Source organism: Podarcis erhardii (genome assembly GCF_964252035.2).
Source record: "Podarcis erhardii genome assembly, chromosome: 8".
Lineage (NCBI taxonomy): Eukaryota > Metazoa > Chordata > Lepidosauria > Squamata > Lacertidae > Podarcis > Podarcis erhardii.
Genome location: NC_138499.1, coordinates 63,822,978 through 63,844,510, shown reverse-complemented (window position 1 = coordinate 63,844,510; position 21,533 = coordinate 63,822,978). Strand labels below are relative to the sequence as shown.

At 42.9% G+C, this 21,533-nt stretch overlaps 1 protein-coding gene across 2 annotated transcripts in view; it reads right to left on the bottom strand.

Annotated features, from left to right (window-relative positions):
- Positions 1–21,533, bottom strand: part of ELOVL2 (ELOVL fatty acid elongase 2) — a 51,562-nt gene that overhangs the window by 11,817 nt on the left and 18,212 nt on the right. The window contains exons 2-4 of one of the 2 annotated variants that reach the window (XM_081873164.1): positions 14,694–14,757; positions 11,507–11,694; positions 3,023–3,100 (exon numbers count right to left, since the gene is read on the bottom strand). In XM_081873164.1, the coding sequence (XP_081729290.1) occupies positions 3,023–3,100; positions 11,507–11,694; positions 14,694–14,757 (330 nt within the window). Of the gene's footprint in view, positions 1–42; positions 282–3,022; positions 3,101–11,506; positions 11,695–14,693; positions 14,758–21,533 lie in introns of those variants that run through there. The other variant, XM_081873165.1, reaches the window with a different exon arrangement.

Sequence of the window (21,533 nt, the reverse complement as noted above, 5' to 3'; positions counted from 1 at the left end):
TCCCTTATGTTGGGGCAAATCGTTTGTGCAGTATTTACTTACTCTCTCCCTGTTCTGCCAGACTAAGTTTCTGTGGTACAAGAGTGCCGTGTACCATATTTTGACAGGTGGCATATCTCCTTGAATCCCAGCTTGGGAGAAAGGAGAGTTATACGGTAAGTACATTAAATCTCTACTATGGCATTTAATTGATTTTATATTCCACCTTTCCTCTGAGGAGCTCAAGGTTCTCCCCTTCCCCATTTTATCCTCTCAACAGTCTCATGAGGTAGCTAAGGCCATAGGTGCCAACTCTATGGGGCTGAGGATACCTGAGCCTCCCTGAAATATGTGGGGATGGGGCTGAGCCCTCCCCCCCAATATTGAGGGTCTTGGCTGCTGCAGGCCTTGTCAGGCCTCCCTGCAGTGGCAGAGGGCCTCGCTGGGCCTCCAAGCAGTGGTGTTGGTCCTCTCTATGGTGATGGAGGCCTTGTCAGCCCCGAGGCCTCCTCCCGACACTTGTGATGTCACACGTGTGTGCTGCACTTGTGACATCACACGCACGTGACAAAGCCCCCCAACGTCAAGCATAACTTGGCACGTATGGTTAAGGCTAAGAGTCATTGACTAGCCCAAGGTTACCCATGGCTGAGTGGGAATTTGAACTTCTGTCTCCTAAGTTCTAGTCCAACACTGTCCACTCTTAAGATTTCATTGGAGATAATAGGGACCGTCCTTTGTATTAACTCATTTGAATGCTGGGGCGGGGGCAGGGACAACAACCCTGCATGTATTTGCACAATAAGCATCCATCTAGAAGCACCATCACTTCTTGCAGGTACCAAATTCCAGAGTTTAGCTGTATCCTGAGTGCATAATTCAGTTAAGCCAACTGCTTGGGGATCAAGTACTGATACGTTAAGAGCACAGGCAGGCAAGCAAACATCAGAGAGGGTTGTTTGTTTGTTTTTTGTTTTAAGGCAGAGCCCTTGCTATGCCAAACACTGCCTTTCATCTGGGTCACCTTAACTTCAACTGAGCTAGTTGCTCAACTTTTGGAGGAGAAACAGCACAGGTCACAGAAACTTCCCCAAAACGCAGTGGGCAGAAGATCAGCAGAGATGGCTCCTCGATGCTTGCACCACCCAGACCAGCAGTCTGAGCCTATAGCTGCAGCCCCACCACAATACAGTCATAGCATTGCCACCAGCAACACCAGGGGAAGGTACAGCAATACCACCAGCCTCATCACCACCAGCTGCACTCCTGCCCTCTGCCCTCAATGAAGCTGATATGGGGGAGAGTGGGGAGGGAAGCAGCAGGGAGGGTGATCATTTGCCACCGGAAACAAGCACTTCACCTAACGGTAGGACCAACCATGATGCCACTTGTTGCCAGAAAATCCATAGGAAGCTACCTTTACTGAACCAGACTAGTGGGTTCCTCTAGCTCAGGTTTTCCCAAATTTGGGTCTCCCATTGTTTCTGGACTACAATTCCCATCATCCCTGACCACTGGTTTTTGCTAGCTGGGGACAATGGGAGTTGTAGTCCAAAAACAGCTGGAGAACCAAGTTTGGGAGCCCTGCTCTAGCTCAATGTTAGTTATGCTAACTGGCGGTGGCTCTCGAGGGTCTCAGGCTGAAGTCTCCAGGCACTGCCTGAGGATGCTGGGGACTGAAGCAGTGTTCTTCTGCATGCATAGCAGATGCGCTACCCACCGACCTATGGCTCGGTTCCTGTCTATGCAACAGTCTATGCCTAGCTCCCCCCGCCCCATTTTCCCTCCAACTAATCTTCATAAAACTGCTTTCCCACCCCAACAACTGTACTCCCTTTCTTCTTATAAATTAATTCCCTACCCCTCTCCTACAACTTCGTTTGCGTCAAGACTCACACGGGCTCAACCCAGGAGCGTTGTCTTCAGTGCCAATTCTTGAGTCTGGAAATACGCAGGATTGGAGGTTAAAAACCTTGGAGGTTTTTAAGCAGAGGTTGGACAACCATCTCTCACGTGTGATCTAGCGGAGATTCCTGCATTGCTAAGGAGGGGCTGGACTAGATTACCCTTGGGGGTCCTTTCCAACTCTACAATTCTATGCAAGTGAATGGTGCCTTTGAATCTGGAGGAGCAGAAACAGCAAGCCAAGAGTAAAAGCATCTAATGTGAATTCAGCACCAAGGCTTTTGGGAGGAAAGTTCAGAGGGAAGTGAAATCAGCAATTGCAGTTAGAAGAATACCTTTCGTGCCAGTTCTTTTTCTTGTCTCACTTAGAACTCTAAGATTAAAGATATAAAGAGTATACAAAGAGAGATATACACAGACCCACATACACATACAAGTTTGATAGGCAGTTTCTTTATGGCTACTCTCCGATTCCAGCTTTTGCTACCAGGCAAGTAAATAGTGCAAAAAGGAAAAGAGAAGGAAAACATAGCTTCTTTTCTAGAATTGGGTCCTGGCTGAATCCAGACAGCTGCTGAAGAAGGCGCAGCATGAGAAGAGATACGTGGAGAGGTAGGAAGTATTTTCTTAATTTTGAGGGGGGGGGAGGAAATAGCCTCTCTTAGCTGCAGAAGGTTGTAAGCTTTTTCCTTTTGAAAAACTATTTTTAGGAAATGCTTGCTTGAATTTTCCCATTAAAAAGCACCAGCATAAGCTGTACACCAAAGAGATCGTCATGTGAAAAACAGCCTGAAACAAACAAACAAACCCACCCCAATGGACAAAATTTAAAAGGCAGAGTTAAAGATTAGCCATAGAATGATAAATGCATTTTAAAAAAAATTCTACCAAGGTATAGAAATGTGGCAATGGTGCAATCCTCTATATACCTATCCAGAAGGAAGCCCAATTGAGTTCAATGGGACTTGCCCCTAAGCTAAGTGTGTATACATGAATACAGCCTAAGAAAGAACTGTGAGACATTAAGGTGTGGCTAGCCTAGCCTTTGCCAACCTGGTGCCTTCCAGATATTTTGGAATACGACTCCTGCCAGCCTCACAGCCAACTTTCAGTTCTTGGGTTGCTTTTTGTTTCTTACCCGGATGTCGGCTTCTCCTGCACTGGTCAGGTTTTGACATTGTAAGTTATAACCTCCTTCCCAAGTGGCAAGAATTAGCTGGAGAAGAAGAAAACAGATTCTGTTACTCCAAATAGAATTTCCCATTGTTAATAATTATTAATCACTGCAATCATGTGGGGTTTTGAAGGGTGGATAGCTTTCTGCTCTATGCATGGTAACAAATTTAAATCCCTGTTCTCATAAAAAAAGATGTGCAAAATTATAAGTATGGGAGGGGAATTTAAAATCACGAAAGAACAACAAAAATCACTAGGAACAAAATGGCAGGTATCTTCAAAAATTTCAAACGTAGTCTCACTACTAACACCCTAAATACGGTAAATATCTACTTTGTGTCTGATCCAGACTAAGTCAGTCTTAGAACCCAAGGAAATCGATGAGATGACTTCTTCATGACTGAAGTCCCATTGGTTAATTAAAGGTAACTAAGTCTGAATTCTCAGTTTCAGAGGGGGGGGGGGGAATCACCACTATGAGTTCTGCTCAGATCTAATCCAACCTTCGACCAACAAGCAATGTTTCAAACTATTAGTGTTGCATTTTACCCATCACTCAAAATAATGGTGCTGATCTAGAGATTCCTGCATGTAACAGTAGGCTGAAGATCATTCCAGTCTCCAGGGGCGGCCTTTGGTACTATGGTGCCCTGAGCTAGGCCAAAATTTGGTGCCCCTTTCCAGGCCTTCTGCTGTTTGGACTTTGGGAAGGAGGTGTGAGGGCTCGGGCAGGGTCCTAGAGCCCTCCCTGCTCCATCCCAAAGCTGGAAAAGCACTAAGTAGATTTTGGGGAGGAGGAAGGACTATAGTACCCCATCAGAGCTTTCATGTCAGGTACTACACTTGATCTTAGCCAAAAGGCCGAGAAGCGATCAGAGCTTTCATGTCAGGGCCCAGTGTGGAAGAACTGGTCATGCTGCCCTAAAACTGCCTCTGCACTCTTGATTCCCCCCTTACATGAAGAACTACTTTGCATGTGTGAACCTGATCCCTAAGGAAGTATATTTTCATGTGCAGTATGCAGGATTAGAGCAAGCAATATTGCTTTGTAAGTTCAGTTACCTCAGAAGAAAATGGGCATTCCTCTAAAAGACAAGCAATAATTATTAAAGGAGCCGAAGAAGGTATGAAAGACAGGCATAAACCCCTTTCCCCTTGGTGGAATTGTAGTAGTTCTTTACAAACATGTTGCATGGTGGTTGTTGTTTTTTAAGGCAGCTTGCATAACCATTGACTCTCCCTATATTTCTGTGACAGAGCCATTGTTGCCCACAGCATTTCCACTCTTTTCCTTTGCCTGCCCAGAAAAACTGGGAGAAAACATGCTTACAATCAAAGAGCGGGACTAGATTGGAGCAGAAGTGGTGGAAATGTTGAATGCACATTTAATGCAAAAAAACCCAACAAAACCCTGCAAATCAGTTTGAATAGGAATGAAGCACAAAATGTGAATGTCTGCAGTGTAAGAAACTCTCAGTCACATCACATTTAACTGTCTGGAAGAAAGAAAAGGGGAAATATGTTTCTCCAGCCACAACTTCTGAAACTTCTTCATTGGCATTTCATAACATTACAGATGAAATTCTAAATACTGGCCTCTAAAGCAGGGGGTAAGGAACCTTTTTCCAGACTGAGGGGACTCAGCTATACAGCTGTAAATAAATGTTTTAAGTGTGTTGTAAAGTGCATTATACAAAATGTGACATAAGCTGCTGATGGTGAGCTATGGCAAATTCAATATATTTTTCAAAACGGTTTTTTTAAAAAAACATTTTCACAGTTGTTTTTTATATGTGTCTAGATTCCACTTGGGTCACATTCCTTTCTGGGCTACCTTCGGGGATGGTGGGGGGGAGGGGTGCCAACTTGAATAAAATAGGGGGGGAGGTAAGCCCCGACCCACATAATTGATCACAAGATGCAGTGCACACACACCAATTGAATGGCAATTTCCATCAACTTTGGCAGGGTCTGGCCCTCTCAAATATTTTACTGGGGGCAGGGAAAGGACCTCGGCCCCTAGGAGTTATCACCCGGGGCGGGGCATATGCCAGTGGATGGTGGAGCCAAAGTGAAAAGAGAGCAGCAGATGAAATTTTACCTTGGCATAGCAGGCTCACCTATGCACAAGCTGAGACGCCCCTCTCTAGCTTCCATCCAGGCAAGGAGGAAGCATTAGCTAGATAGACTCAAATGACTGCATTCAGTCCCACCAGGGGCTGAGGTTTCCTCATCCCTTTTCTAAAGATTGGCTTTATTTTGCTGCTGCAGTGCCCGCCCCTGCCGCCATTACTGCTAAGAAAGCCAACAGAGCCCTTTTAACCATAGCATCCTTCTTTTAAGTCTATACGTATGCATGTATGTGGAGATGCCTTACTGGCAGCAATCCTGCACATACTTACCTGGGAGTAAGCTCCATTGAAAAGAATGGGACTTCCCACGTATAGGTGTGCATGTACAGGCGTGCACTGCCAAACCATGCTTTCCTAAAGCAAGGTACTGTATTCCTTTTTTTTTTTTTTTAGGCCTGCAGGGCTCCTGAAAGCCAGGTTCTTGATGCTAATTGCAAAGCTCAATGCCAGTTACTAATTGCCAAGGGCTTGCAGCTCATTTCCAACTCTCATCACTTTCCACAACAGTGCAATTGGTGAACTCCAGTTGGTAATAGCATGACAAACATAACTGAGCACTGCACTTACTCTGCTGCCAGAGCTGAAACTGATATTGCCCATTAGTAATTCCTTACGCTGGCTATTTGCCTGAGCAGCTTTTCACTTGTCCTCTCTTTGGAAGCAGAAGACAGATATCCTTACTCAAAAGCACACTATGTGCTAACACATTTCAGAAACTTTCACTTAATAAAACAAAACGGCGACCTTCAACAACCCTATCTCTTTTGCCCTTCATCATCACCTTGTATTGCTGTAGGCATTATTTTATTTTATTGTTTTAAATCAAATATTTAGTTTATTCTAAATACTGCCTGCTCAGAGCATAGTGGGAGGGTGAATAGGTTGGTTCCCCCCCCCCCCCCGTGTCTCGGAAAACCCCAAGACTTCTGTTTCAAGAGTTGAAAGGCAAACAACCCTGTTTTCTTTACAAAAGTAACTCACTGATGTTCCAACTTAGAAGATGACAAGTCAAAAGGATCCACTCAGCACTGCAGATGTGGAAACACCATTCATTTCAACAGAGGTTTGCTGAAGTTGAGCTGAGGGTGGACTGGACTGCAGCAATTTTTAAAGGAATTATACCTTTGCTCTGCCAATCCAGGGAGTTAATGAAATGGGTCATTATCAAACACAGTCCCTTTAACTCTGAAATGTCACATGTCTGCAGTCAGAATAATCCGGAGAGCAGTGGCTTGCACCCAGCTGAGTGCAGGAGAGGCAGATGGGAAGAGTAACGTGACCACTGCATACTGACAAATATATTTGATGGAAACTGAAGGAGCATAGATTTCTTATTCATTAGAGCAGCCTGCATATCATTTCACTCGCTTGCAGGGTGGTGTGAGGTCACAAAGGCAGGCAAGGAGGCTGGGGATTCTGTCTTCAAAACAGAGCTAGGAGGTCCCATTTAAGGGCCTGATAAAGCTACAATCCTACTAATTCTACAAAGAAACACCTGCTCTCTCCCCATTTGTTACATTCCACCAGTTTCCTCCATGCTAGGGATGCGTCCTCTGTGGCTATAAGGCAGCCTTTGCCAACTTGACGGCTGATACTCTCCAGAGGTTTCGGATTGGGGGTTGAAAGAAGTGTAGTTCAAAACACCTGGTCGGTGCCCAGCTGTCAAAGGCTGCATTGTGGAATGTACTGCATCAGAATTTATTTGGGAGGGTTAAATAGACAAGCAAGTCTTCACTTCTGAATTGTCTGAGTGTTACCCCTTTTTATTTGGGCAAATTGCTTTTGCACCCCACAAAGAGGTGCAAGCTACTTATTCCCCACCAAAACCAGAGAAAGCACCTCCACGCACTAATGAAGTGGGGCAGGCCACCTGCAAAATTCACCATAGGAACCATTGCAAAAATAACCACAGCCCTAGAACGCTGCAAAAGTTATGTCTTTTGCAATCGGTAGGAGAGAGTGTGACTCAGTGAGTCAGTAATATTTATTTCCCATCATCTAATGCAAGGCTGCATACCTGCGCTGATTCAGCATGCAGTTTATTAAGAATCTGCCAAACTTCAAGCCATGCTGGTTGCCTAATTCAGAGAGTGAAAGGAAACTAAGCTCCCTGTTCCCCCAGAAGTGCATCGAACTTGCCACTGTGCATTCCTAAGCTGGAGGAGGATTTAAGTGCTTACAGGTTAGAGGCTACCTTCTGCCCTTGCCTGTGTGGCTGGTTCTCTTGCCTCATTCTCTACTTGCCTTCCCATCAGTCTTTCTTTCCACTCTTTCCCTGCATCCTAATTTCAACCATCCCAGTCCAAGTTTCTTAGCTGTGACCGTGTGGGTGATCTTGTCTCTATATTCCCTTTCCAGCACTGTATGCATCTATTGTCTTATTTCCACCTAGACACTCCTGTAAGCCCTTTACTTCGTGTGATCCTGCCAGGTGCCCAGAATACCTATAGCCCAGTGCTGCAGGTGCAAGTGATATCTGAATGACAGCTTTAGACCTTAGTTTTTAAATCATCAGAAAAGTACACTCAGGGCTGCATCTTAAGTGTCCAGTCCTAAACATTTGTCTGTTTCTTAAAAGCTATCTTAACACCCCTTCAATGGTAGAACAGTGTTTTGTTTTGTGACAACATCCCTTCATAAGTTGTAGCACACAATCCATAATAAATGATTATTATTTCCTGAACGCAGCTCTGTATATGGAAGCTTTTTAAATGTTTAATGTTTTATTACATTTTTATGTATGTTGGAAGCCACCCAGAGTGGCTGTGGAAACCCAGTCAGATGGGCAGGGTACAAATTATTATTATTAGCATATTTGTAGCATGTTATCTCAGCTATCATGATGTATAGTTATGTTTTGTCATTAGTTCCTGAATAATGAAATACTACAAAATTCTGTACAACAGCAAAATTCTGTACAACAGCAAAACTTCCTGATATTTAATTTTAGGAGGCAAATTACCTCCACTCGCATAACCTAATGAACAAATCTCCATTGTAACATGAGTAAATGGCCTCTGTTTGACAATTCAAGTATAAATAGACTCTGCTCACAATGGCAGCTTTGTTCTAAGCATAATTATCCTGCCTGTTTGAATATATGTGGGAATATGGGAAAGAAAACACCCTTAATTTGAAGTCACTTCCGAATATTGACATGGGGAAGTGAAACTATGCTGAAGATGGCAGTATATATACTTTTACTGGCTGGCTTGAAAGAAGACCTGGCAAAGTTATCTGAAGGAGAAGTTCAAGCAAAGTGAACAGGCCCGAAATAGCCACTGCAACCCAGCAAGAACTCCATGACAACCGTCCAAACATACAACACAAGTACCGCATATGAATGCAAACACCCTCATGTGCAACTGCTTCACAGCTCTCTGAATTTGATGGGAGTGTGTCTGCATATGTAAATGAAGCTCCACATTGGAGGCCATTGAAATAAAAAAAAATTAAGGTCTTATATAATAAATGTTCATAAAGGTACCAAGCAAACATGTACATAAATATATAAACCACATGTCTGAAGCTGCACAGGAAAACAGCCCTGAAACCATTTTGACTCCCAAACTGACCAAATGTTTTCTCTGCAAGGTTGAAATCCTGTCTTAAGGGTATGTCTGTGTATGAATAGAGTGAGCCTGTGACCTGGCTCAGGAACTAAGTATTTGTCATTACAAAAGACTGACCAGGCTCCCCAGGGTATCCAATCAAGTGACCATTAACAGGTCTGCCAGACAGGAGATAAACAATACACTCAGATTTCTGTTGTAGACAACCCTTTCTGTGATGTAGTTATGATGTATCTGGGGGGTGGTCTTGAGCTACACCCCTTCTGTGATGTATGTATGATGTTTCTGGGGAGCGGTCTTGGACTCCAGGATGGGCAATTTAAAATGTCTATATAAGGGCAGGCACACCTTTGTTCGGGGTCCTCCTCCTTTCCTACATGTGAAGGGAGCACCCTGTTGCAACAGCTCAATAAAGATCAGGCTTACGAGCTGCTTTGCTTCTCAATATTCTCTGGTTGGCCTCTGGAGAACGTACAAAGGACTCTAAGGGTTCTTGTGTTACCCATAAGGGAATAAGGGCAGATGTTTGTTTATTACACCATCCACAACAGGTGTAATATGAGCTGGCTGAGGACCCAAGAAAGGTTTGGTATAGGCTATTGGGGTTTCCCTGTCAGCTCTATTCCTGTTATGTACTAAGCCTGGATCCTTGTAGGAATTGCCTTAGAACCTGAGGATGAGGCAAGACTCTTCTGTTTGAGATAAGCAAAGGGTTTATTGAAACCAAAGCCTTGGGTTTTGGCAAAGAGGTGAAGTCTGCTTCTTTTCAGATGGATTAGGAGGGATCCATGGAAAGAACCAATGGGACGCGGGTGGCGCTGTGGGTTAAACCACAGAGCCTTGGGCTTGCCGATCAGAAGGTCAGCGGTTCGAATCCCCGCAACGGGGTGAGCTCCCATTGCTTGGTCCCTGCTCCTGCCCACCTAGCAGTTCAAAAGCACGTCAAAGTGCAAGTAGATAAATAGGTACCGCTCAGGTGGGAAGGTAAACGGCGTTTCCGTGTGCTGCTGTGGTTCACCAGAAGCGGCTTAGTCATGCTGGCCACATGACCCGGAAGCTGTACGCCGGCTCCCTCGGCCAATAAAGCGAGATGAGTGCCGCAACCCCAGAGTCGGCCACGACTGGACCTAATGGTCAGGGGTCCCTTTACCTTTACCTTATGGAAAGAACCAGAACAGATCCTGCAAGCAAAAGCTGGAGGTGGAGGGCAGGGAGAGAGACAAGGCCCTGCATTTCTATTTGTTCAGGAAGTTAGAGAAAACCCAGCACTCCAGAGTTCCTGCTTCACTGAAGCCCTGCTTTCTATGTAGGTTGCCTATTTTTAGATGATCTTTGAAGAGCCACTGTTTAATCCGTGGTTTTAGATGGGCTGCTGAGATATAATGCAGCCCGTACTTAAAGACTGCAGCTAGCGTGCCCCAGAGACCTCAAATACTTGAACACAGTGGAAGTTACTGTATATGCTACAGTAAATATCCAAAATAGGGTTGATGTTCCAATACTGACAATGTGGTGACTGTTAAACACGGGCAAACAGCCCCCCACACCAAGAAGTGAGGAGGTTGCCTGAAAAAACCAAATGGAGCTACACAAGTAAATGTGGACAATAAACATTATGTGGTTGCTCACATTCACTGGCCTGCCTTTATATGTTCAGAAGCTGCCTGAAGGATTTGCAACATCTCAGCATCCAGTGGCACACCTGAGTCAGAGGTATTTGTCTTTGGCAACTTGAATAATGGAATTTATGGAAAGGAGAGTCCTGGTCCTCCTCATGTGGTCATGGGTTTTCGTATGAGAACTTCCACTTCCCACATGTTCTGAAGACAGCCATCACAGTTTAACTGGACTAGTGGTTGACCTTTTAAAAACACCACCACCAGCACAGATGTACAGCACAGTCCTAACCCTGCCTACTCAAATGTAAGCCTTATTGAATTCAATGGGTCTTACTCCACCAGTAAATGGGGTTCATACTGCAGCCTTAGCTAAACAGGAAGATATTATTACTCTGGCCATGTGTTACCTAATATACAGTAATTACTCTCAGGTTGGGGAGAGGTGCTAGATTCCACCCCCCACCCCGCCAGCCGGGAGTCAAATTTAAATGCTCAGAATGCAGGGAGGAAGAAGGCATTGCGTGGGTTTGTTTTTGCTTTTGTTTTGCAGTGTGGAGAAAAAAGTGAGTTATGCATGGCCCCTCTGCTCAAAATGAGCTTCTCCCAATGCAGAAAAGTGTCCACTGGGGCTGTTTTGTACATAATTTGTGTATCATGTGTGCCCTTTGGTGACAGTGCTTCAGATCCTCCCCTTTTTCCTCCCTTTTGTAAAACAAATGGCTAAAAAATTGTAATGTAAGGCATCTCTTATGTTTATGCTTCAAAATATAGTTCATTACAGACTCATTTCTAGAAGTCACCAGAAGGTCACCCAGTCCAGTCTTTGCACATATGATTCAATAAAGCTCCTATAAGATCACTGAGATCACAGAAGATCAACTATGGAAGCAGGAACAATAGATGTACCCTGAATGTAGAGCAAGGAATAATTCAAACTGTGCATGTCTGGATGGCTCAGGCAGGTGAGCCATGTGATACTGGTGGAAATAAAGAGTAAAATATAGAAAGTAAAACACTAGGATTCCCAGAAAATATGACCTGTGAAAAGCAATTTTGCCAAACTGCCCAATCTATTAAACTTGGAGAACAACAACAAAACTGGGCCAAAACTGAAAAGACTCACCTCTATAAGCATGTAAAACGAAAGCATGGTGACTCCAAGGTTATATACAATGAGAAGACCCCTGAGTGACAGAGCAGGCCTGTTCTTCATAAATGTGGTACCCAGCCATATGAAGAGAAGATATGCAACAGTGAGAGAAAAAGTGGGCAAGTAAGAATCCAGCATGAGCCATCCTCTGACCCTGGGATCTGAAGAAACAAAGCAAAAAGCCTCATGAAATCAGCACATATAAATATTTCTTGTTCAATACAGTCATTCAATGGGCGACCAACGCCTTTTCAGTCTCCCAGTAATACCCAGCCTCCGGTCTTTACAACCTCCTCCTAGGAAGCTCTTATAATGTGGGGTTTTTAGTTTGTTCTTGCTCTTGTTTTTATTATGTCCTCCCCCCAGTACTTTTATGTTGTGAACCGTCCTGACATCTATGGAGAGTGGTACATACAATTCTTAATAAATAACAACAGCTGATTATTCAATTAAATTTAATGGGTGAGAACCGAAATAGCACAAGCAAGTGTCTTCTTGTGCAACAAGGCTTCTCTTGCTTCTCAACCCCCTACAGAACCCACATGCCCCCAAAATCTGCTCCAGAGGGCTGAAGGACTATCCAGAGAAGAGTTTGGGGGCACAAAAGGGAGCTGGACGAGAGAAAGAGAGAATGCACAAGCAGATTTCTGCTGTGGAAGTGGGCAGACATCACTGGATGTCATCCAATATATTTGCACATTACCGAAACCCCAATAAACGATCATATATAAGCCTTTGATTTTTTTTTTTTATCATTACTACCATTTGTTAGAAGAAGAAGTCGCCATCTACAATGTCTTTTTTCACACAGCAGTACACTGTCCAGAACCAGAATAGCTTAAAAACCATAAGAGGAATTCATCATTCCGAGATGCAAACATAAGTATGTCCTAAATGGGCAGTTATGCCCTCCAGAAGGCAGGTTAAGGCCTAATGAAGTGCTGTCAATTTCAGTCAAAGTATTCCCAGGTGAATGGTAAGACCCACCTTATTTTTATGCCCGTAGTTTTACATTGTTTTTAATGTTGTCTTTTAATGCTGTGACCCACCCTTGGAACTTAGGGTGAAGGGAGGGAAATAAATAAAAATAATTGAAAGGTTATTGGTACAACAAAAGATAACAAACCAATAAGCTTCACAAATCAAAGCAAGAGTTAACATCTGTGTGTGATGATTCAGTTAGAACAGGCACTGCAAAACTTGGCCCTCCAGATGTTTTGGGACTACAATTCCCACCACCCCTGACCACTAGTCCTGTTAGCTAGGGATGATGGGAGTTGTAGTCCCAAAACATCTGGAGGGCCAAGTTTGGCCATGCCTGAGTTAGAAGTTACTCTAAGAGAACAAGAAGGAAGCTTAGAATCAGAAAAATAAGATCATACCTTATTTGACCATAGCAAGTGGGGCTCTGCTTAATAATTATTATTACAGAGTCACCTGGCCAGTATCTGATCCCCATTATTTATTGTCCCCAAACCACACATATTGTCGACTGCATACACCCTGGGTAGCTGTGGCAAAGCATCAGTTCATTTCTATTCTAAGCTTGGACTTTCACACCTGAATCTTTATGCGCTTCCTTGTAAAGCTATAAGTCCTTACATTATAAACTAAATGCCTTTGGCGCTTTCTTAAGGTAGCTGACCTGAAGCTTTTGCACAAGTGAAGCTTTCAATGACTAGGGATTTTTTTTTTAAGGTGACTCATCCCTTCCTGCTATCCATGCTGCATTTTCCTTTTCTTTATCGGGCCCTGATGAATGCCAAGCATAACTACCTCAAAGTCTCCCAAAATGGGTGACTATTTGTGCAAAGTCAACTAACTATACCAGCAATCAACTTGGATAATGCCTTCATTGCTGTAGCTGTGACTTAATGACTGCAATGCTGCAACGATCATTCCTTGCACTTCTGAACCTGCTAGGTAACAGCTCCAGGTAAAAGCACCCTTAAGGAAGCACCCTTTTAAAACAAACAACAACAAAACATCCGCTATAATTTTTTTTACACATTTGACACTAGCCTATTTAAAAGTTAGAGGAGGAAACAGAGGCAAGTGTGTTGCAAACCAAGACCCTGTACTTTAAGAAAGTGTATCAAATCAGAACCCTGTGATCTGCAGAGGTATCCCTCTCTGCACCAGAAGATAAGGACAAAAAAGGGCAAAGGGCTGTTGCTTCCAAGCCCCGCTTCTCAGGGGCATCTGAATTGCTACTATTTAAAACACAATGCTGCAGTTGAAATAAACTTTTATCCTCACCCAACAAAGCATTTTGCCTATTCACGTTTCTAGCTTCACACCATATTCTGTTTAAGCGCTTTAAGTTGCCTAAAAAGCAGCAAGAACACGAATTATCTCAAAATTCAACACAGCACAATGCTCCCTCTATGCTTACCTAGTCAATAGCTGGACTAGTCAATGGCTGGATATGAAATACGTAGTTTCCTCTTTCCACAATGAAATCCTGATGGTTCTACTAAATCCTGGCAGTTTCCCTTTTTGTTGTAGCCAACAAAGCAAATGTTTTCACAATTGTATCCTCGTATGACCAGGTAAAAGTCATTCACATCAACTTGCTTTCACTGGAAACACTGGTTTCTTCCTGTCAAGCAAGCTTCCCCTTTCATCAAATGAACAAATTGGCACAGGTAGAATTCATTAGACTTAAGTACCTTTAAGTCCCTTGGGAGCTATAACAAGTGATTTTTATTAGCCACAATGAACAATCGCTCCAGCTGCATTTCTGAACAGAAAGATATTTTTTTTAAGCACCGGCAATTGGGAGAGCAAAAAGTGTCACTATCTTCTTTAAACTAAGGGCTAGCTTCCAAATATTTAACTAAAATATTACATGAGGAAATTATATATAATATATATATATATATATATATATATATATATATATATATATATATATATGGGCTTAAAAGAGAGTGAAGTGTCATGTAAAAGAATTCCCTAGGAGAATTCCCTAGATGAGATATGCTGCCTGTTATATATTCCACTAGGAGTTATCAGAACCAGCTATATATTCTTTTTGAACTAAATGCACTTATCTCCCAGTTTTCTTTAATCACCATGGCACACATATTATAATGACCCTCCAGCAGAGCTGGTGCAGGTGAGGGGAGCCTGGTAGCACCATGAAAGAAACACCTACCTCTAGCTCCAAACATATAGTCCACAAACTCATTTACTTCATGGTCAAATGCCTTCAGATGTTCCTAAAAAGAAAGCAGAAGGAAACAAGGGTCAGTCCTCATTTACAGAGATGTACAGCCTCTTGGGCTTGCCGATCAGAAGGGCGGCAGTTCAAATCCCCATGACGGGATGAGCTCCCTTTGCTCGGTCCCAGCTCCTGCCAACCTAGCAGTTCAAAAGCACGCCAAAAAGTGCAAGTAGATAAATAGGGACCACTGGCAGGAAGGTAAACACCGTTTCTGTGCACCGCTCTGGTTTCGGTGTTCTGTTGCGCCAGAAGCAGCTTAGTCATGTTGGCCACATGACCCGAAAAACTGCGGACAAAAATGCGGCCTGTAAAGCGAGATAAGCGCCGCAACCCCAGAGTCATCTGCGACTGGACCTAATGGGTCCTTTACCTTTACCTTTTTACAGCCACGACAGCTAAATTGACCTCCACATGGAGTACCAACATACATCTGGGTATCTAATACTAGCAGCAAACAACAGGGAGAGGTTGCCTTTCTGCATTTCTTCATCTGGATGGTCTTTTTTGGAAAAATAAGATGGATCCTTGGGCTGATCCAAAAGGGATCTTCTTCATAGGATCTTAATGCAAATGTAAGATTGGCGGGAAACAACAGAGACTTGAAGCATTTTAAAGACTAACAGATTTATTATGGCCCAAACCCTCACGATCTAGAAACTTCTCCATTTTATGCATGAAGTGCTAACCTCAGTTGACAGGCATATATGGATCCACTAGTACAGAAGGGAAGAATTGTAAACAGTGAGGTTGTGGCAGTGAAATGCAAAAGGTACTATTTGTGAGAATTAAAGCTCCAAGGAAGACTCAGAGTAGAGCCACTGAGATTAATAGATGAAACTTAGTCATGTTAGTGGGTCTACTCTGAATAAGCTTAATTGAATACTGCTCCCCAATGAGCAATAATCACAATGACCACAAAAGCAGTATCTGGTGATTCCACAATAACCTTATCATTCCTAATTAAAGCAGGAAACAATTGTCTCTATTCAAGTCCAAATGAATAGAATCAAACTGTTATAATTCAGCTATTTCACACTTTCAGAGTCTCCCTCTGAAATTCCTTTATAGGAGAATGGCAGCTTTTAGGCGAGCAGCAAAATATCCTGAGAGATTGAAATGTTCTTTTGCTAGTTGCTAGGAGTTGCCTTTTCTGAGGTCAGATGAGACTGGCAGTGATTATTTTCTGCAAAAGTGCCTCAAAAGTATCTGCCAACACAGGCTGACACTATGGAGGGTTTGAATGGGCAAGTCACCATGTAAGCTCAAATGCATGATCTGCTGTGGCTGGCAACTGAAAATTACAAGTTAGGAGGGGGTGGGGGGCAAATCAATAAAAGCAAACAAGTGGTTCATAACAGGAGTTGACCCAGGACATTGCACCAATGTCATGTTGATACTACAAACCAAGATAAGCCAACGAGGTGCTGCAGCTATTTGCGAAATGATTATGCAACAGCACAAAAATGAACACAGAATAGACATGCATGCACACGAAAGCTCATACCAAGAACTGACTTAGTTGGTCTTTAAGGTGCTACTGGAAGGAATTTGTTTTGTACAGAATAGACAGAGCACGAGAGGATGGGGGCAAAGCTTGAGATGATCTCCTAATACATTATCCTACTGGCCTTTCGGCTTCTACTGAAACCACCTGTATGGAGGACACAACCCTATGCACTTAATGTACTGCAGTAACATGTTATAAGTGGCAGGCTTGTTCCACAAGGGTTGTCAGCATAGTAAGCTTCTGTGCAAATTCTGCCAGCTACAGATATCAATAGGATCAATGCATTCTTCAAACACTCTTTAGGGAAGACCATATTCTGCAGAGGATCTACATACACAGTTTGCATTGTTTAGTGAAATCTGCATGCACAAAAGCAAAGGCAGGATAGATGTTCCAAAGATGCTGTTGAAGATATGTTCAATTGAAATATGGGAAAGCATTAAAGTACCTTTGAAAGGTATAGTGATTGCGACAAGGTTTGTTGCATTTTGAGAACAATGTATGTTTTCTAGTTTTCTTATTTAATTGTACTGCCATTCAGCTCATGGTTTGGCTGTTAATCATCATTACAAAGTATACATGCCATTGGTCCCAGGGCCTCCTGTATATCAGAATGCTCTCTTTATATTCTAAATAGTTAATTCGAGACTCCTTTTTAATACCATTATCTGGTTGGAAAAACCAGCCTGATTCTACAAAAGTGCTACTGATTTAACAGAAAAAGAGAAATTGTTTCAATCAAAACTATATTTTCACTTGCTCTATTAAGATGATTTGGGATGCGAGTGGCACCACTGAAGCCTCTTGGGCTTGCCGATAAGAAGGTTGGTGGTTCAAATCAGCACAACGGGGTGAGCTCCTGTTCCTCTGTCCCAGCTCCTGCCTACCTAGCAGTTCGAAAGCACGTCAAAGTGCAAGTAGATAAATAGGTACCACTGTGGCAGGAAGGTAAACAGCATTTCCGTGCGCTCTGGTTTCCATCATGGTGTTCCGTTGTGCCAGAAGCAGTTTAGTCATGCTGGCCACATGACCTGGAAAGCTGTCTGTGGACAAACGCCAGCTCCCTTGGCCTGAAAATGAGATGAGTGCTGCAACCCCATAGTCACCTTTGACTGGACTTAACATCCAGGGGTCCTTTACCTTTAACCTTTTACCTTAAGATGATATAATCTATATCCATAAGAATATATCTTCAAATAGTTTGAGTTGAAACATTTGCCTGCAGCTGCCCTACATTATTATTAAAACATTTTAAATGTACACCTAGAAATGTAAGGTGCAAATGTGATAAATACAAATTTCCAAATATGTCTATCATACTAAAACTTATCAGGGAACTGGGTTCACAAGGCTAGCTGGTTTCAACAAAAAATAGTTTCAGATGAGGAGCTGAGTCAGGAAACGTGGAGTGTGAGAAAACAGAGAACCTCAACTTTAGCCTTCTCTTACTGCTTCTGTTTCACAGAGATCCCATTGTCCAAAGTTTTAACATGACATTTTAAAAATGTAACAATATTTTGTTCATCTCTATGTGGCTTATAACAAATGGAAAATCAAAGCACAAAAGCTTGAATTTATTATTAGTTGACATAAGTGGTATTTACACAAAATAGGAACAATATCACTATTAACATGAATTCTAGTGCCAGTGGACAAATCTTTGCCCAAGGCTGAAATTTAATACGTATGAGGGACATGTTGGTTTATTGGTACTGGTGGATGAAGGTTGGGAAATGCAAAAGGGGAAATTGTTGGGAAGAAAAGCTTCTGCATCTAAGAGGCTTTCCTGTAAAATCGCTATTTTCATTTGCTGTGCACATTAACCACATGAAATTATTTCCATCAAGCTTTTTCTTTTGGTGTAAACGAAATCTATACAACTGCTGCTTTCCCTTCAGACCTTGTTAATGAGTGAACTTGTTGAATTTAGTGTAATTGCTGTGACTGCAATACTAAGCTACTTGGCATTGCACAGCAGAGAAGAGACTGAGATGCAAAGCAGGATGTCCCCAGCTCATTTCTCACCTTTCCATGAACTCATTAGGTGCCCTTACACAAGCTGCTCTCTCTGTCTCAGCCTTTCTACAATATGGGGAATACTAGCAATTTTGATTCATTTTGTGATGTTGCTGTAAGGATTGCAGCTATCTTATGAATTATTACTTTATTTCCCATTATTTGATTACCCAGCAACACTTGATGCAGCTGATGCTGAATGTGTGAACTGACTCCATCTGAAAATGCTGCATTTAAAGTGACACAGGATCACAATAATGTTCTATATGTGGTACGGCTTCAGATCCATGATGGTCTATTCACACACACATGCAAGTTATCACTTGACGGCACAGTCATCAAATGACAGGTGTGCATGTGTGAACCAGCGTTATATGATCTGGCAGTATTCCACCATAGCAAAATATCTCACTGAAAAGTTCCCTCCTCCATCTAGACCAGCTCTCAGAGAACTGAAAACATTAATCTTAGTATAAATAAGGTGCAGGGAGATGTGTCCTCCATTCTGGAATACTCAGGTCATTTTCTCAATCTCAGAGATGAAGACTCACTATATAGAGTTTTTATTTTATACACATTGGAAGGAAAAGTTATATAACAGCAGAACTATTTCCCACATGACTGAGCATATAATATCTCCTGAGATATGAGGGGAGAAAAAAGAGACAGGATCACGTAAGAAGGATGTGGGTTTTTTTTTAAGTTTGCTTTTCTAACTCAAAATGTGTCACATGCAATTAAGATCAAGCTATTCAGTGCTTCTCAATTTGTTTGTACTCTAAAAGCTTTTCTTAAACATTTTTTTTTAAAGCTAACCACTTTCTGTCTAGGTTTTTACACAGTGCAGATGCTTCTGTTTCTCAACTCTCCCTGAACTCAAAAGGGAACCTTATTCAGTCATGCTATTTAAGCTGAATACAACAAAGTAGAGTTATGATGTTCCACATTAGTGATTAATCAGAGCTCAAAAAAGTAGGGTGTGTGTCTTTTCTCTTGAAAAACTGCCCAACTCTGCTGTCTGACTCCTTTTGGCCATCTGCTGTGCATGATGGCAAATCTACATGTTACATACAAATGGGTGTAATTAAACCCTAATGGCCATATCACTAATAGAACAGCAATGTTGGGAGATAGGACCACCCCAAGAAATTTAGTTGCCCGAGCTGAGGAACAATATAGTGGCACCACCCCATTTCACAGAAAAATGCTGACCAGGCTGGCAGCTGAATCTGACTTCATCTATCACCCAGGGGGGCAGGGAGCAGGTTAATGTAGGGAGGGCAGGCTGTTCACAAGGAGATATATCCTTCAATTCCTCACTGCTGTTCCCTCATTGTTTCACCTGATGCCTGCTTGCTGCCCAGGTCTAATTTTACTTTGGAGGCTTATGGAGTTTTCTAATATTTGTGTTTAATTACAAATATGCAGGTTGAGCCCCAGCTTAAGCAGTCAAACAGAGGGCCAAATCCATTTCCCCAGACACAGATGGCACCCTAAATGCTGTTAGCTTAATGAGCCCCCAAACACAGCTTTTTCTAGGGTTACACTGAACACAACCTGTTTCTACACATTTACAAGAGTGTAACACTTCTTGATTTGTACAGTGGTACCTCTGGTTAAGACTTAATTCATTCCAGAGGTCCATTCTTAACCTGAAACTGTTCTTAACCTGAGGTACCACTTTAGCTAATGAGGCCTCCTGCTGCCGCCACCGCACGATTTCTGTTCTCATCCTGAGGTAAAGTTCTTAACCCAAGGTACTACTTCCAGGTTAGCAGAGTCTGTAACCTGAAGCATTTGTAACCTGAGGTACCACTGTGCTCCTGGACTATTGTGTACAGAGGGACGCAGACTGCACAGTTGTTGAATGTAACGTGTGAAGGCTCCTCCTGTAACTTCTGCACTCCAAAACTTTGATCTGTGTTTTCCTGTATACAGACATAGATGACATAATCTTTACCTAGGAGTTGGGGGAGAAAGTCAGGCCCTGTTTCAGGTATCTCCTAGCCCAGTGGTAGCGAACCTATGGCATGTGTGCCAGAGAGGGCACTCGGAGGCCTCTCTGTGGGCACGCGTGCAGGGCTGTAGCTTCTGGGCTGGGGCTGGGGGGAGGAGGAGGAGAGGAGGGCTTGCGTGCAAGCAGAAGAAGGGGAGGTGGGGATCTCTCAGAAGTGGAGTGCCTGGCGGCCTTAGGGTGGTTCAGAGGCTCTCAGATGCAGCTTTCGGGCTGCCTCCACCTTCCCCAACCCCAGCAACTATTCAGTCTGGCTGCCTTCACATGGTTGCAGGGGATCTGATGCAGAGGTGGGGGCTCCTTTAAACTTCTCCCTTGAGAGAAATGCAGCCATGAACCCCTCAAGGTGTGATGAAAGTGTGATGGAGCCTGCATCTCCACAGCTGAGCAGCCCCGATCCAGCTGCTGTTCCCATGCAAGCAGCAATGCTGCCTAGCAGAGCAGCCCGATTCCCGCAGGAGCAGGCTGGGGAGAGGGTGGCAGCAACATCCCTTGCCTGCTCGTGTAACAGAAGTGTGGCACTCAAAATGGAAGTTATACTGAGAACAGAGCACGTTCAGCTTCTGAAAAAAGTTCCAAAACCGGAACACTCATTTCCGGGTTTGAAGTGTTCAGGTTCCAAGTAGTTCGAGAAATAAACTGTTCGAAAATGAGGTACCACTGTATTTATTTTTCCCAATTTGAACTGTATTTATTTTTCCCCTGGTGGTGATTTTCTGGAGTCAAAATGAGAGTACCCCTAAACATTTTTTTTTTAGAAAAAAAGCACTGAGTTATACCATAAAATTATATATCAGTGGACGGATAATTTAATGAAGAATGTAATGCAATAAATTTTATGAATTATTATTTATTACCACAGCAGTCATAAAGAAGAAACGTGAAACACACAGAAAAAATGAGATATACAGGTTAAATTGCCGTGTTGGCACTTTACGATAAATAAGTGGGTTTTGGGTTGCCTTTGGGCCCTCGGTCTCTAAAAGGTTCACCATCACTGTCCTAGCCATTCAGAAGATCCTGCTATTGGGAGCAATCTGCCAATCTCTCTAACAAAGGAGGCACTTGTTAACTTTGACAGATTACTTCTGGCTCCATTAACCCTTTCTTGTATAACCCATTTCCAAACTTCCAACTGTGTTTTTGCAAAACACAGTGGTTTTTAAAGAGAACTGATCTGAGTCAAGATGAATAAATTGAAATCCCAAACTGAATAGTGTTCTTCTAATAAAAA